This window comes from Euprymna scolopes, chromosome 14 (genome assembly GCF_053919585.1).
Source record: "Euprymna scolopes isolate OS-2025 chromosome 14, ASM5391958v1, whole genome shotgun sequence".
Lineage (NCBI taxonomy): Eukaryota > Metazoa > Mollusca > Cephalopoda > Sepiida > Sepiolidae > Euprymna > Euprymna scolopes.
The window spans coordinates 82,759,264-82,773,745 of NC_136495.1; the positions used below are offsets into that span (position 1 = coordinate 82,759,264).

The window sequence follows — 14,482 nt, forward strand, 5'->3', positions numbered from 1 at the left end:
CTCGATGGCCGTACATCTAAACAATATGATATCAATGCGGGAGTGTCTCAGGGGTCTATCCTTGGACGTCTATTATTTCTAATATTCATAAATGACCTCCCTGACAATTATGTCTGTGAGATGGGTATATATGCTGATGACACCAAACTATAACAGACACGACAGGAAAACAAATGGACACACATCTAAAGAAATGGCAAAAACAATAGAGGATTGCCTCCAATCTGTAGTGGAATAGCGACAAAAATGGATGATCACATTCAATGCTGCCAAGACTAAACTTGTTTCCTTCCATAACTACAAGAAACCTTCTCTACCACCAATAGCAATGGCCAAAGACTCTTTATCTGAAAGCACATCTTTCAAACTCCTCAGCCTAACGTTCACAGGAAACATGAGTTGGAACAATTACATTGAGAGCATTGCCAGGACCGCTGCGAAGAAGGTAGGTTCTCTCTACTGTGCTAGAAAGCTACTGACGCCTGAAAGTATCCTGTACCTCTATAAGGCCACCATTCGCCCATGTATGGAGTATTGCTGTCATATTTGGGCCGGTGCATCTGCTACTAGTCTCTCACTCCTAGACAAGGTTCAAAAGAGAGTTGCCAACCTAATAGGTCCTGAACTATCATTCAAGCTTCAGCCTCTGTCCCATCGACGCCCATCAACGCCCATCGACGCGCCTGTTCTACAAGTACTTTAGCGGTGAATGTTCCGACGAGCTGCAAGCACTTGTACCCCCTCTATGTAAATACCCTCGACAAACCCGATAAGCAGTACAATCCCACCCCTTCACAGTTGAGATCCCTAGATGTAAGAGAGCCTCCTACTCCAGTAGTTTCTTCCCCAGAACCGCTAGACTTTGGAACTCCCTGCCTGGTTCCTGCTTCCCCAACTGTACTGACATACAGAAGTTCAATGTAACTTGAACCGACATCTTGCTTCCCAACTCCCCACCTAGTACCCCTGTAGCCTGTGTCCCTACATCAAAGTTGCAATGTGCCTTGTTAGGGGTGAAAATGTAATTAAAAAAAGAGAGAAAAGGGCATCCCCTTCGAAGCTACGAAGTTTATTTTTAACTCTGTCAAGGGTAGATAAGATCTTCCTAGCAGCTTCTGCCCAGATGTGGCAACAATACTCAATCCTTGTATGTACCTGACTCTTATATAGGTAGAGAATTGTATCAATAAGGAGATATCTACTGGATCGATAGAAGGATCTCACCATTATTCCAGCGACCTTGGCAGCAGATTTGATGTATGTGTTTCATTCCAGATCAGGAGTAAAGGTCAAACCCAGAAGCTTGTCAAAAAATGAAGCCTCCCCAATACGAGAGCCATTCATTTCAATTGATGTCAGATGGGGATCAGAGCGTTGATGACGTAAAGATAGAAGCTTGGTTTTAGATGCATTAAATGTAACTGGCTACATCTTTCCCCATTGCACTACGTGCCCAAGATTAGAAGAGAGAGAATCGGAAAGAACTTGGTCGTTTACGGCCTTTGATGCGTAGCCATAGATGGTAGTATTGTCAGTAAAAAAATAATTAGTTGTCTACGAATGATCTAAGGATGTGATTTGGAAGAACATTGATGCAGATCAGGAAGAGAGTTTGACCCACTATAGACCACTGAAGGACTCCAACATAAATACTATGAGCTTCTTATTTCTGCCCATCAACCATTACACTTATGAACCTATCAAAGAGAAATGATTTAATAATTGAAAAGACATTTTCAGCTATATTATAGCTGGAGATCTTGTGATGTAGACCTTTATGCCATACCCTATTAAAGGCCTTTGATATGTCAAGAGCAATTGCTTTAGAAAGGAAGCCTCTGTCGAGACATTCACTTATCCTATGAGATATAACCGAAACTACATCTGCTGTAGATCTAGCAGGATGGAAACCATATTGTATGTCACTAAGAAGGTTATTTTTGCTGAGGTGGTTGACTATTTCTCTATTTAACACAGATTCCAATAACTTACTCATGCCGCACAGGAGACTTATTAGTATGTTCTGAGAGAGAGAGAGAGAGAGAGAGAGAGAGAGAGAGAGAGAGAGAGAGAGAGAGAGAGAGATCCTGAATTCTTAAATACAAGCCATACTGATGAGATTTTCCAGAGTGTTGAGAAGCAATTCTCTTCAAGACAACGCTTGAACAACTTCGTAAGTATGGGAGCTAGTTCCGGTTGAAGCCTTTTTAGCACTATAATTGAAATGACATCAGGCCAGTTGCTTTACTGAAATCAATGTTTTTGATTAGCTTGAACACAACATGTACGGATATTTGTATGTCGCATAGCGTGCTTTCTGATACTGGAGGAAATACGGGGGTTGGCGACCTTGGTCGCATAGGGTAGAATTAGCTGCAAAGTTCCAGACAAAGTATTTGGCTTTGTCTGATGCTGACGAGATTACCTTAGGCCTATTGATGATGGTTAGGATAGAGCACACGCTTCTGTTCAGGATTATGTTTGATATTTGCCAAAACTGGTGGGAAGTAAGCCGCTGCTCAGCTACTTTGGACTTGACAGACTGAGCATACAGCTCTCGCGTTCTTAATTACTTTTTTACAGTAGTTGCTGGCATTCCTGAAAGCGGTTTTAGTCTCAGTGCATTTGTTGGAAGCAATGAAAAAAGTAATTTCTGTATGCAATGGTAGGAACACATTCCGGAGAGAACTACAGCTGGCTGTTAGGTTTTTGCTGGAATTTTTTCTAGGTATGAAACGGTCTATGCCTACAATTAAACATTTCGTCACGTCTGATATTATAGAGTTGCATGTTTAAACATGGAACGCATGGAACGCATAGGTAGATCTGATATAAATGTACGGAAGCTATCCCAGTCGGACATAGAGTATCGATGTACTGTACGATGGAGAAGTTTTTATCTTAACTGAAACAACAGAGTGGTCGGAAGATCCCAGTGTGGACAGAACGGAAGATGAACATGACTCAGAGAAAGTTGTGAGGTAAAGGTCTAGGAGACTTGCATACTGACCGCCACTGTCGGGCACACGTGTGGGTTCGCGGACAATATGAGTTAGGTCATAAGTAATGGAGAAATCTTGACAGAAACTCCCCTCATCAGCTGTCTTGTTTGAGTGGGTTAACTATTTCACATTGTGAACATTGAAGTCTCCACATGTTAGCCGAATGATGAGCAGACAGGATGTGGTCAATTTTCTCAGATATGCTCGCCTACTTTATTAAGATAAAGATAGCCAGAAGCTTCTAATCAATTTACATTCACAATAAATATGTTCTTCAGCCTCGCATTCAATATAATTCCATAGGATTGATTTGCTCTCAGACATGTAGACTAGACCAAACTAAGTGTACTAATATAAACGAATAAACAGAATTCGTTGTTTGAGAATAACAAGAGATTAAGAGAATGACATACGAGATAATTTGATTAAAAAGGTTTATGTTGAGTTTTACTAGTTTTGCGCATTTTCTATTTACTGTAATGGCCTGATCACGGACCGCTCAGAAACGAATTTGCCATTAAAACAATATCAGTTATGTTTACTGGTGGTTACCCACAACGCGAATGCTTTTGTCTGCGATACGAAATCAGCATAAAGTCATGTATGAATTCTGCGAACTGTGTATGTTTATATTTGGTAGACAGGTTGGATAAATATATTGGCGATTGTGTATTCTTTAAACAGTATGTAACCATGATATCGGATTACATATTGGTTTAATGACGCGAACTTTAGACGAGTACTTACATATCTTTTTAATTAAGGTTGCTGAACCTTGTTATTTGATAATTTTTTAAGATTATATTAATAATTTCATTTTATGAAATTATTGTACAAAAATAATAAAATAGAAATCATTGTACAAAAAATAATGAAATAAAAATTATTGTACAAAATATTATAATATAAAACTTACTGTACAAAATATAATAAAATAAAAATCATTGTACAAAATATAATAAAATAAAAATCATTGTAAAAACATAATAAAATAGAAATTATTGTACAAAATATAATAATATAAAACTTACTGTACAAAAATAATAAAATAAAAAATTATTGTACAAAATATAATAAAATAAAAATTATTGTAAAAAATATAATAACATAAAAATTATTGTACAAAATATAATAAAATAAAAATCATTGTACAAAATATAATAAAATAAAAATTATTGTACAAAATATAATAACATAAAAATTATTGTAAAAATATATTAAAATAAAAATTACTGTACAAAATATAATAAAAAAAAATTATTGTACAAAGATAATAAAATAAAAATCATTGTACAAATTATAATAAAATAAAAATTATTGTACAAAATAAAATAAAATAAAAATCATTGTACAAAATATAATAAAATAAAAATCATTGTACAAAATATAATAAAATAAAAATCATTGTACAAAATATAATAACATAAAAATCATTGTAAAAACATAATAAAATAAAAATCATTGTACAAAATCTAATAAAATAAAAATTACTGTACAAAATATAATAACATAAAAATTATTGTACAAAATATAATAACATAAAAATTATTGTACAACATATAATAAAATAAAAAATTATTGCACAAAATATAATAAAATAAAAATTATTGTAAAAATATATTAAATAAAAATTACTGTACAAAATATAATAAAATAAAGATTATTGTACAAAATATGATAACATAAAAATTATTGTACAAAATATAATAACATAAAAATTATTGTACAAAATATAATAACATAAAAATTATTGTACAAAATATAATAACATAAAAATTATTGTACAAAATATAATAACATAAAAATCATTGTACAAAATATAATAAAATAAAAATTATTGTACAAAACATAATAAAATAAAAATTATTGTAAAAATATATTAAAATAAAAATTACTGTACAAAATATAATAACATAAAAATTATTGTACAAAATATAATAAAATAAAAATTATTGTACAAAATATAATAAAATAAAAATTATTGTACAAAACATTATAAAATAAAAATTATTGTACAAAATATAATAAAATGAAAATCATTGTACAAAATATATTAAAATAAAAATTATTGTACAAAATATTATAAAATAAAAATTGTTGTACAAAATATAATAACATAAAATTATTGTAAAAAATACAATAAAATAAAAATTACTGTACAAAATATAATAACATATACATCATTTAACAAAATATAATAAAACAAAAATTATTGTACAAAATATAATAAAATAAAAATCATTTTACAAAATATAATAAAATAAAAATTATTGTACAAAATAAGATAACATAAAAATTACTGTACTAAATACATTAAAATAAAAACTATTGTATAAAATATAATAAAATAAAAATCATTGTACAAATTATAATAAAATAAAAATTATTGTACAAATTATAATAAAATAAAAATTACTGTACAAATTATAATAAAGTAAAAATTATTGTACAAAATATAATAACATAAAAAATTAATGTACTAAATATATTAAAATAAAAATTACCGTACAAAATATCATAAAATAAAAATTATTGCAAAAATATAATAAAATAAAATTATTGTACATGTATATATTCTTTCTTATGATGCTGTGAATTACTCCTTGAACTATTACCTCGCTTTTCACCTTCTACCTATCACTGCTCTTCATACTTGGAATCTCTATGATATCGTCTCTGAGAAGAACCTCTCTTAACTTCTGAAGTACTTTTTTTTCTACAGAAGCCAAAGTTCGAACTTCATCATCACTTCTCCATACATCTGCTCCTTTCACTGGTTCCATTGTCTCAAAGTCAATGATTTCATCTGCCTTAGATCCTTCAAACTCTTTCTTATTACTTCCCCTAACCATAGGATTTCATTCCTCCTCAATTGTCCGCCTCCCATCATCGCTTACATTTCCCTTCTGCACTTATACTCTCTCAGTTCTTTCATCAGAGCTAGTTTCATCAATTTTACTTTCGTTATTCATTTCATTCCTAACCATCCATTCAATCTCTTCTCTTGCAATCACTGAAAGTAGGTTGTTATTTTTAATTTGTTTTAACTGGGATACCAAACTCGCGACACTTCTAGCTGCTCCTCCTCCCGAATCCCATCCTTCCTTCACTTTTCGGATATATCCACCAGATTTAGTACTTCCACTTCTTACAAAGCATTCCCACAGTACTCTTCTTTTCTCATCCGTCCATGGTTTTTTGACATTTCCTATTCCAACTCCCTTCGTGTCTTGATACACTCTCTAGCAACTCTCACTCCCCCTATATCCAGCCTCATCCTCGGAATTTCGAACAGTTGTATGATGACGACAGGACCCACCCTGTTGACCAGTGGGACACCTACCTGACGTGAGACCATCACAAGATGTTCCAGTCTCATTCACGTCGTTATTTTCAATATTTTGATTTGACATTCTCCCATAAATGGGGTTAGTGAATTTAAGGTTACACCACCAGTCCACCACTAATAGGTTTATTGAGACATCATCTCTCGGAGGGTTTCCTACCAAGGTGAAAGATCTCCTCCCGAATTTCTCCTCCACCACCACCATCACTGTTACCATTACCACCACCAACAACAATAGAAATAAAATCTACAATGATAATGGCAACACTAATATCGGTAGCAATAATAATAACAACAGCAACAACAACAATAGCAATGATAGCAAAAAACAACACCTACCATTACAGCTACAGTAATAATAAAAACATACCACAACTACTAGCACCACAACTACTACTACTAGTAATAATAATAATAATAATAATAATAATAGTAGTAATAATAATGATAATAATAATAATAATAATAATAATAATAATAACAACAACGATAATAATAATGAGAATAATAATGATAACAATAATAATAACAATAACAATAACAACAATAACAACAAGAACAACAATAATAATAATAATAATAATAATAATAATAAGAATAAGAATAATAATAATAATAATAATAGAAATACTACTACTAATAATAATGTAAGATTCGTAGATCAACACTCAGCTAAAAATACGATCTTCCTTTTGTTTCATGTTGTTACGTGTGAAAAACTTGTCGGAAAAGAAAACAAAAATAATTATTTTAGAATTCCGACTGGAGGATAACTTTCGTATATAAATTTAGCGGTAATCGTGAAGAAAGAGAGAGCCTGTTTCCTCCGTTTGACTATAGGTGGCGTTACTGTCTGTCCACCCAGTTACGGAAGCACAAAATGTATATAATGCCACCTTTGAAATAAAAATAAATGTTTTTGTTATATTTTCATTTTAAACATGTTTTTTTTTTTTTGCAAACATATTTACGTTTTCTTTTGTTTTTTTTTTGTTTTTTTTTGCAAACATATTTAAGTTTTATTTTTCCAAACATTTACGTTTTGTTGCTGGTTTATTTTCAAACATTTACGTTTTTGTTTGTTTTTATGTTTTTTATTTTTGCAAGCATAAACTATGTGTTTTTGCTATATTTTTCTTTTAAACATATTTATGGGTACAACCGTTTTTCCGTGAGTATTTTTTACGCTCTTATAATAAAAAAAAATCAACGTTTTTTCTTTTATCTTTTTTTTTTATGGACCCCCCCCACTTTTTTCTTAATTTTTCTGCACTTATTTTACCTTTTCCGCGAGTATTTATATATATATTTGAAAAAGGATATTGTAAAACCTTATTGAAACTACTATTAAAAAATAGCGCGGTACAATAAGTGCATAAGCAAACTTTTCAAAAAGAAAAATATTTCAAAAATATTTAGTTTGTGCTTGCAAAAAAAACAAAACAAAAAAAAAACGTAAAAACAAACAAAAACGTAAATGTTTGAAAATAAACTTAAATATGTTTGCAAAAAGAAAAAAAAATGTAAATATGGTAGAAAAAAAAAACAAACTTAAATACGTTTGCAAAAAACAAAACAAAAAAAAAAACAAAGAAAAACATGTTTAAAATTAAAATATAACAAAAACATTTATTTCTATTTCAAAGGTGCCATTATATACATTTTGTGCTTCCATAACTGGGTGGACAGACAGTAACGCCACCTATAGTCAAACCTGGGAAACAGGCTCCCTCTTTCTTCACGATTACCAATTTAGCATAAAACTCAATGCCCATCATTTCCAGGTTATTCTAACTTTACAGTAATGTTCATGAACGGTTTTTAGCATTAACCCTATATTAGACCAGCAAAATCGTAAAACTAATCACTTAATCCCCCCTCCAAATAAACGCAATTTATCCGTCACTGAAAAACATGACAATTTTGGTTAACTGCTCTAAAATGCTAAAATGTCTCGGTAATAGGAACTCATTTTACATCGATTGATATGTGAAGCAGATCCCCCACCTTAAATTCTTAAATGATTGATTTTTTGTTTTCTTTCCAAAAGTTTCCATAGTGTTAACATATAATCGGCCACAAAGAATCTTGATTTAGTTTGGAGTATTAATTTAGCTGACCGTGTTAAATACTACCACCACCACCACCACCACAACAACAACAACAACAACAGCAGCAGCAGCAGCAGCAGCAACAACAACAACAACAACAACAACAATAATAATAATTACATGTTCTTACATAATAAAAATAATTTAATTAATTTCTATAAACATTCATTAAAATATAAGTTTAAATATGAAAAAATAAAATGATAGTAAATCATTTTTAATCCATAAAATACAATTTTGGATAAATTCTTTTAGAAATGCACTTACTTTTAAATGTTGGCAAATTTAAGTTTAACGCGTGTCTCTTCGGTGGAAGAGATCCGCCACAAATAAACCACCGGCAGGTTTTAATGATATTAATATAATAATTTATTATTATTATTATTATTATTATTATTATTATTATTATTATTATTATTATTATTAATAATAATAATAATTAGTAATAATTATGAAATAATAGTTATCTATCTTTCTTTTATTTCATCCGCAATAATGCTAGTTATTTATCTTTTATTCCATTAGTATTAATAGTAAATATAATAATTATAATAATTATCTATTCTATCAACTTTTACTGATTATTTACTTATAAATCTCTAATCATTACCTATTTCATTTATATAAAAGATCTAATCTTAAATTTATTGGACGTATGTATTTACCTTCTTTTAAACTGTTTTTATTTCTCCCCCTCACCTCTCTTCTTCTCTTTTCCGTTTCTTTTTCTTCCCTCTCACTTCTCCCCCCTCTCTCTCTCTCTCCAGCACTTCAACTCTTGATTTTTTATGCTCATTTGTAATTTTAAAGAATCTTACTTTTCAATTTATTTTGACTTGAATTGTCTGAAGAGCTCGGCGAGATAATATTATTGTCCTGTCGATTGAAACAATTTGTAATGATTTAAGCAAAAAAAAAAAAAAAAAACCCAAACCCCCCACAAAATTACACTAAGTCGCTACAATAAATTTACTCTTAAAAGACATTTTTAGACAAGGCCAGTCAAACCAGACGTTCACATACCTCCCTGTGTACATACATGTTGTAATTTGACAATTCTCCTTATGATTTTGCTCGGGAATAAAGAAAAAATTGTTTAACTGTCATATATATATATATATATATATATATATATATATATATATATATATATATATATATATATATATATATAAATTCATAAATTTAAAAACATCAAATATTCAATAAATTATTGAACTTTTAACGTGATGTTTTTAACACTTATTTTTATTATCTAACATTTACTGTTTATCCAAATTAATATATACAGTAGCGTCCAAAAGTTAAGGAACGATCGATCATTTTTTTAATGGCTTCTAACTTTATCTATATAAAAAAAAAAATTTTTTTTGGTGAATTTTCCAATGTTTAATAATGGTAGTTAAAGAAAATAATTTTTAAAAATTTTTTGATTTTAATACATATTAGTTTTTTTTACATATAAATAAATTTAATTAAATGACAGGCGTCCAAAAGTTAAGGAACGAGGGAAATTCATTATGAAAAAATAAAGAATCCTTTCAGTATTTAGTGAAAAGCCCCTTGTTTTCAATCACACTATGGCATCTTTTGCTGCAAGACAGAACCAATCGTTCACATGTTATAGGTGAAATATTATTCCAGGATGTTTTTATACATTCCCATAAATCATCAAGATTTTTTTGGGTTTTTTTCTGTGATCTTATTACCAATAATTTTCCAAACATTTTCAATTGGATTCAGGTCTGGGCTCTGAGCTGGCCAATCCATAACGCAAATATTGGATCTATTTAGCTCTTCTAAAACTATTTTTGCTTTATGGCACGGTGCGTTGTCTTGCATAAAGATATCAGAATTAGAAAGATTAGGTACCACATGTTCTCTAATCAATTCTCTGTACATTCGGGCATTAACTTTTCCATGAATTCTCACAAGGGGGCCAGTTCCTTTTGAAGATATCATGCCCCATACCATTATACTGTCGCCTCCAAATTTTACTGTACTTTTAACGCACTTAGGGGACAGTCTTTCTCAATTTTTTCTTCTGACATGTGGTCTTTTGACTGATCCGAAAAAATTAAATTTAGATTCATCAGTAAAATAAACCTTTTCCCATTTTTTTTCTTCCCAAAACAAATGTTTTTCGGCGAATAACAATCTGGCCTTTTTATTCTTAATAGAAATTAAAGGCTTTGAGTATGGACTTCTTGAAAATAATCCAACTTCGTTTAATCTTCGTGAGATCGTTTGTCGGGAAATCTTGTGTCCAGTTTCGGATGTAAAATCTCGGGATATCGAAGCCGCAGTTTTAAAGCGATCAGAACGAGATGATCGAGTGATTTTTCTATCCTCCCTTTTAGTTGTTATTCGGGGTCGGCCCGATTTTTTCTTTTCAGTCAATGGTAAACCTTTTTTCTATTTTCAATAATCCGAAAAACAACGCTTTTAGACCTTTTCAATATTTTAGCAATCTCCCCTATGGACATTTTTCATCATAATAGTCACAAATAAGCTGTTTTTCTTGTACAGATAGCCTTTTTCGAATATTCGGAGTCGACATTTTATTGTTGTTAATAAAATTGTTAACGTTTGTATTCATTTTCTGCGTTCCTAAACTTTTGGACGCCTGTAGTTTAATTAAATTTATTTATATGTAAAAAACTAATATGTATTAAAAATAAAAAAAATATATGTTTTATTTAACTACCATTATTAAACATTGGAAAATTCACCCAAATTTTTTTTCCCTTTTTTATAGATAAAGTTAGAAGCCATTCAAAAAATACAAGTGGGAAGAAAAAAATGGGAAAAGGTTCATTTTACTGATGAATCTAAATTTAATCTTTTCGGATCAGACAAAAGACCACATGTCAGAAGAAAAAATGGAGAAAGACTGTCCTCTAAGTGCGTTAAAAGTACAGTAAAATTTGGAGGCGGCAGTATAATGCTATGGGGCATGATATCTTCAAAAGGAACTGGCCCCCTTGTGAGAATTCATGGAAAAGTTAATGTCCGAATGTACAGAGAATTGATTAGAGAACATGTGGTACCTAATCTTTCTAATTCTGATATCTTTATGCAAGACAACGCACCGTGCCATAAAGCAAAAATAGTTTTAGAAGAGCTAAATAGATCCAATATTTGCGTTATGGATTGGCCAGCTCAGAGCCCAGACCTGAATCCAATTGAAAATGTTTGGAAAATTATTGGTGATAAGATCACAGAAAAAAACCCAAAAAAATCTTGATGATTTATGGGAATGTATAAAAACATCCTGGAATAATATTTCACCTATAACATGTGAACGATTGGTTCTGTCTTGCAGCAAAAGATGCCATAGTGTGATTGAAAACAAGGGGCTTTTCACTAAATACTGAAAGGATTCTTTATTTTTTCATAATGAATTTCCCTCGTTCCTTAGCTTTTGGACGCCTGTAATTAAATTAAATTTATTTATATGTAAAAAAAACTAATATGTATTAAAATCAAAAATTAAAATTTTTTTTTCTTTAACTATCATTATTAAACATTGGAAAATTCACCAAAATTTTTTTTTCTTTTTCATAGATAAAGTTAGAAGCCATTAAAAAAAATGATCCATCGTTCCTTAACTTTTGGACGCTACTGTAGATACACACACATATATGATAGCGTACATACGCCCCATCTTTCTTTGTGTATATATATATATATATATATATATATATATATATATATATATATATATATATATATACACGAGCGTACGCAAAATTCTTTTTATGTTATACTAGCAGGTCGCCCCGCATTGCCCGATCGTAAAATACGCTTAAATATGATATTTTGATTAATGCAGATTTCATATTTATTATTATATAGGACCAAATGTATAGTAATGATTTAAACAATAAAAAAAAAGTCCCGTTCGTCACCACCGAGAATCGAAACCAGAACGATTTACTTTTTCCTTTGGCATCAATGCCTGATCTATGAAGATATGTTTGCTACAAAGCTAAAAATTAAAACATGAACCAATACCTATTACGTTACGCATGCATATTTGTAATGCTGTCATTCGACTTTCACCAGACGAATTCCATTTTTTTAATTTCCACACTTTTGCGCCGATTTTCTTCGGCTAAAATCAAATATAAAGTTGCGCATGAGTTTGAATATCCTATATATATATATATATATATATATATATATATATATATATATATATATATATATATATATATATATATATATATATAGGATATTCAAACTCATGCGAAACTTTATATTTGATTTTATATATATATATATATCCTATATATATATATATATATATATATATATATATATATATATATATAGGATATATATATATATATAGGATATATATATATATATATCCTATATATATATATAAGTTTCATTTCTGTAGATCAAAAACTTAAAAAAATATTTTTAATAAATATATGTACGCATACATAAATATATATAGAAAGAGGTTTGTGTTTACTATAGCCTTCTTTACGCAAATATTACGCAAGTATACACGTAATAGTTAACTGAAGATTATTATCCCATAAGAAAACCGAAAAACCTAATAGGGAATTAATTCATATGAATGTTTAAAAGAATATGCAAATCAGCTAGATCTTTTGCTAGTGAATGAAATTCCACAACCCATATATAAGAAAATCGTATTTTCTTTTTAAATAAATAGGGACGGTTTTTAATATGAATATCAGTACACACACATACACACACACAAAATTTATAGGAATATATATATATATATATATATATATATATATATATTATAGTCATAATAAAATATTTACATAAAGTTACATATATGCATTCATGCATACATCTACATCTTATATATACTCCGTTTCCTGGAGACAATCCCGCGCTGTATTTTCTTAACACTTTTACCCAGTTTAAACTTTCTTCAGCCAGTTCGATAATTTCCCTCTATTCATTTCCCATTAATACTCGCAACTCGTTTCACGCTCAGCATTCTTTTTTCATAGTTTCATAATCTTTGTTTTCATTTACAAACATCAAACGAAAACAGATAATTAACAACACGTGTAATTATAATGGCATACTCACCGTTTATGGCTGCTATTATTCCAAAGAAAACAAAAGTAAATAGAAATTCGAAGTTGTTTATTGTTGTCAAAGACATCGTTCTTATTCCAAACTCCGATCTCTGTATGACCGGCTCCGAATAAAGGCATACACACAAGCTGAATGAACTTGCAGTAAAACTAGTTTTGTGGTTCACTGCATCAGGCAACTGCTTCAAATAACAACCATAATCACAATAACCGATTTATTGTAATAGGATATTATTATTATTATTTATTATTATTATTATTATTATTATTATTATTATTATTATTATTATATTTTAAAATAATAATGTTATTTCCGATGCCTTACAAGTGGTTGAAATAGAAGTTGATGCCACAGAAGCTTTAATAGTTGAGAACATGTCGCCTGTCATCGTATGCAGCTTAGAAGCGACGTTTCCTGTAGTAGTTGTATTAGTTATGCGGAAAAACCGTGCGTGAAATAAATTCTAGCAGGACGTCGATTTGATGAAAACCGGCTGCTCTCATATATGAAGAAACCTAACAATGGTATCTGAATCTAAGATTATGTCTTATGATCGTAGAATAATTTGATAAAACTTTTTACGAAATTCACTTACAACGATAGACAATCTTTTGGAAGTCTTTCGATGTTTACGTAATTGTAAATATTAGTAAATCAATGCGTATGTCATGAACGACGCGCAACACGTTTTGCACGGGGACGCATGAAAATGACTAACATTTACAATATTATCTTGGTCATTGAAAGCAGGGAAATGCAGTTGTAACAATCCCATATAGTGTCATGTCATACAAAAGCCGCAATTAGTACTGACAACTATTAGTATAATACAAGTTGCTATTTTCTGATAGTTGTGGAAAAAAGTGTAACTTCTTCCAATGTTATAAGTACATAGCAGAATACACGAGAACCGCTTAGATTTGAAC

The 14,482-nt window shown here is 30.1% G+C and overlaps 1 protein-coding gene across 1 annotated transcript in view; it reads right to left on the reverse strand.

Moving 5' to 3' along the window:
- Positions 1-13,739, reverse strand: part of LOC145293138 (uncharacterized) — a 143,887-nt gene extending 130,148 nt beyond the window's left edge. Inside the window, exon 1 of the mRNA XM_080139547.1 lies at positions 13,548-13,739. Within this exon, the coding sequence (XP_079995673.1) occupies positions 13,548-13,623 (76 nt within the window). The 5' untranslated portion in view covers positions 13,624-13,739. The remainder of the gene's footprint in view (positions 1-13,547) is intronic.
- Between the last annotated feature and the right edge of the window lie 743 nt (positions 13,740-14,482).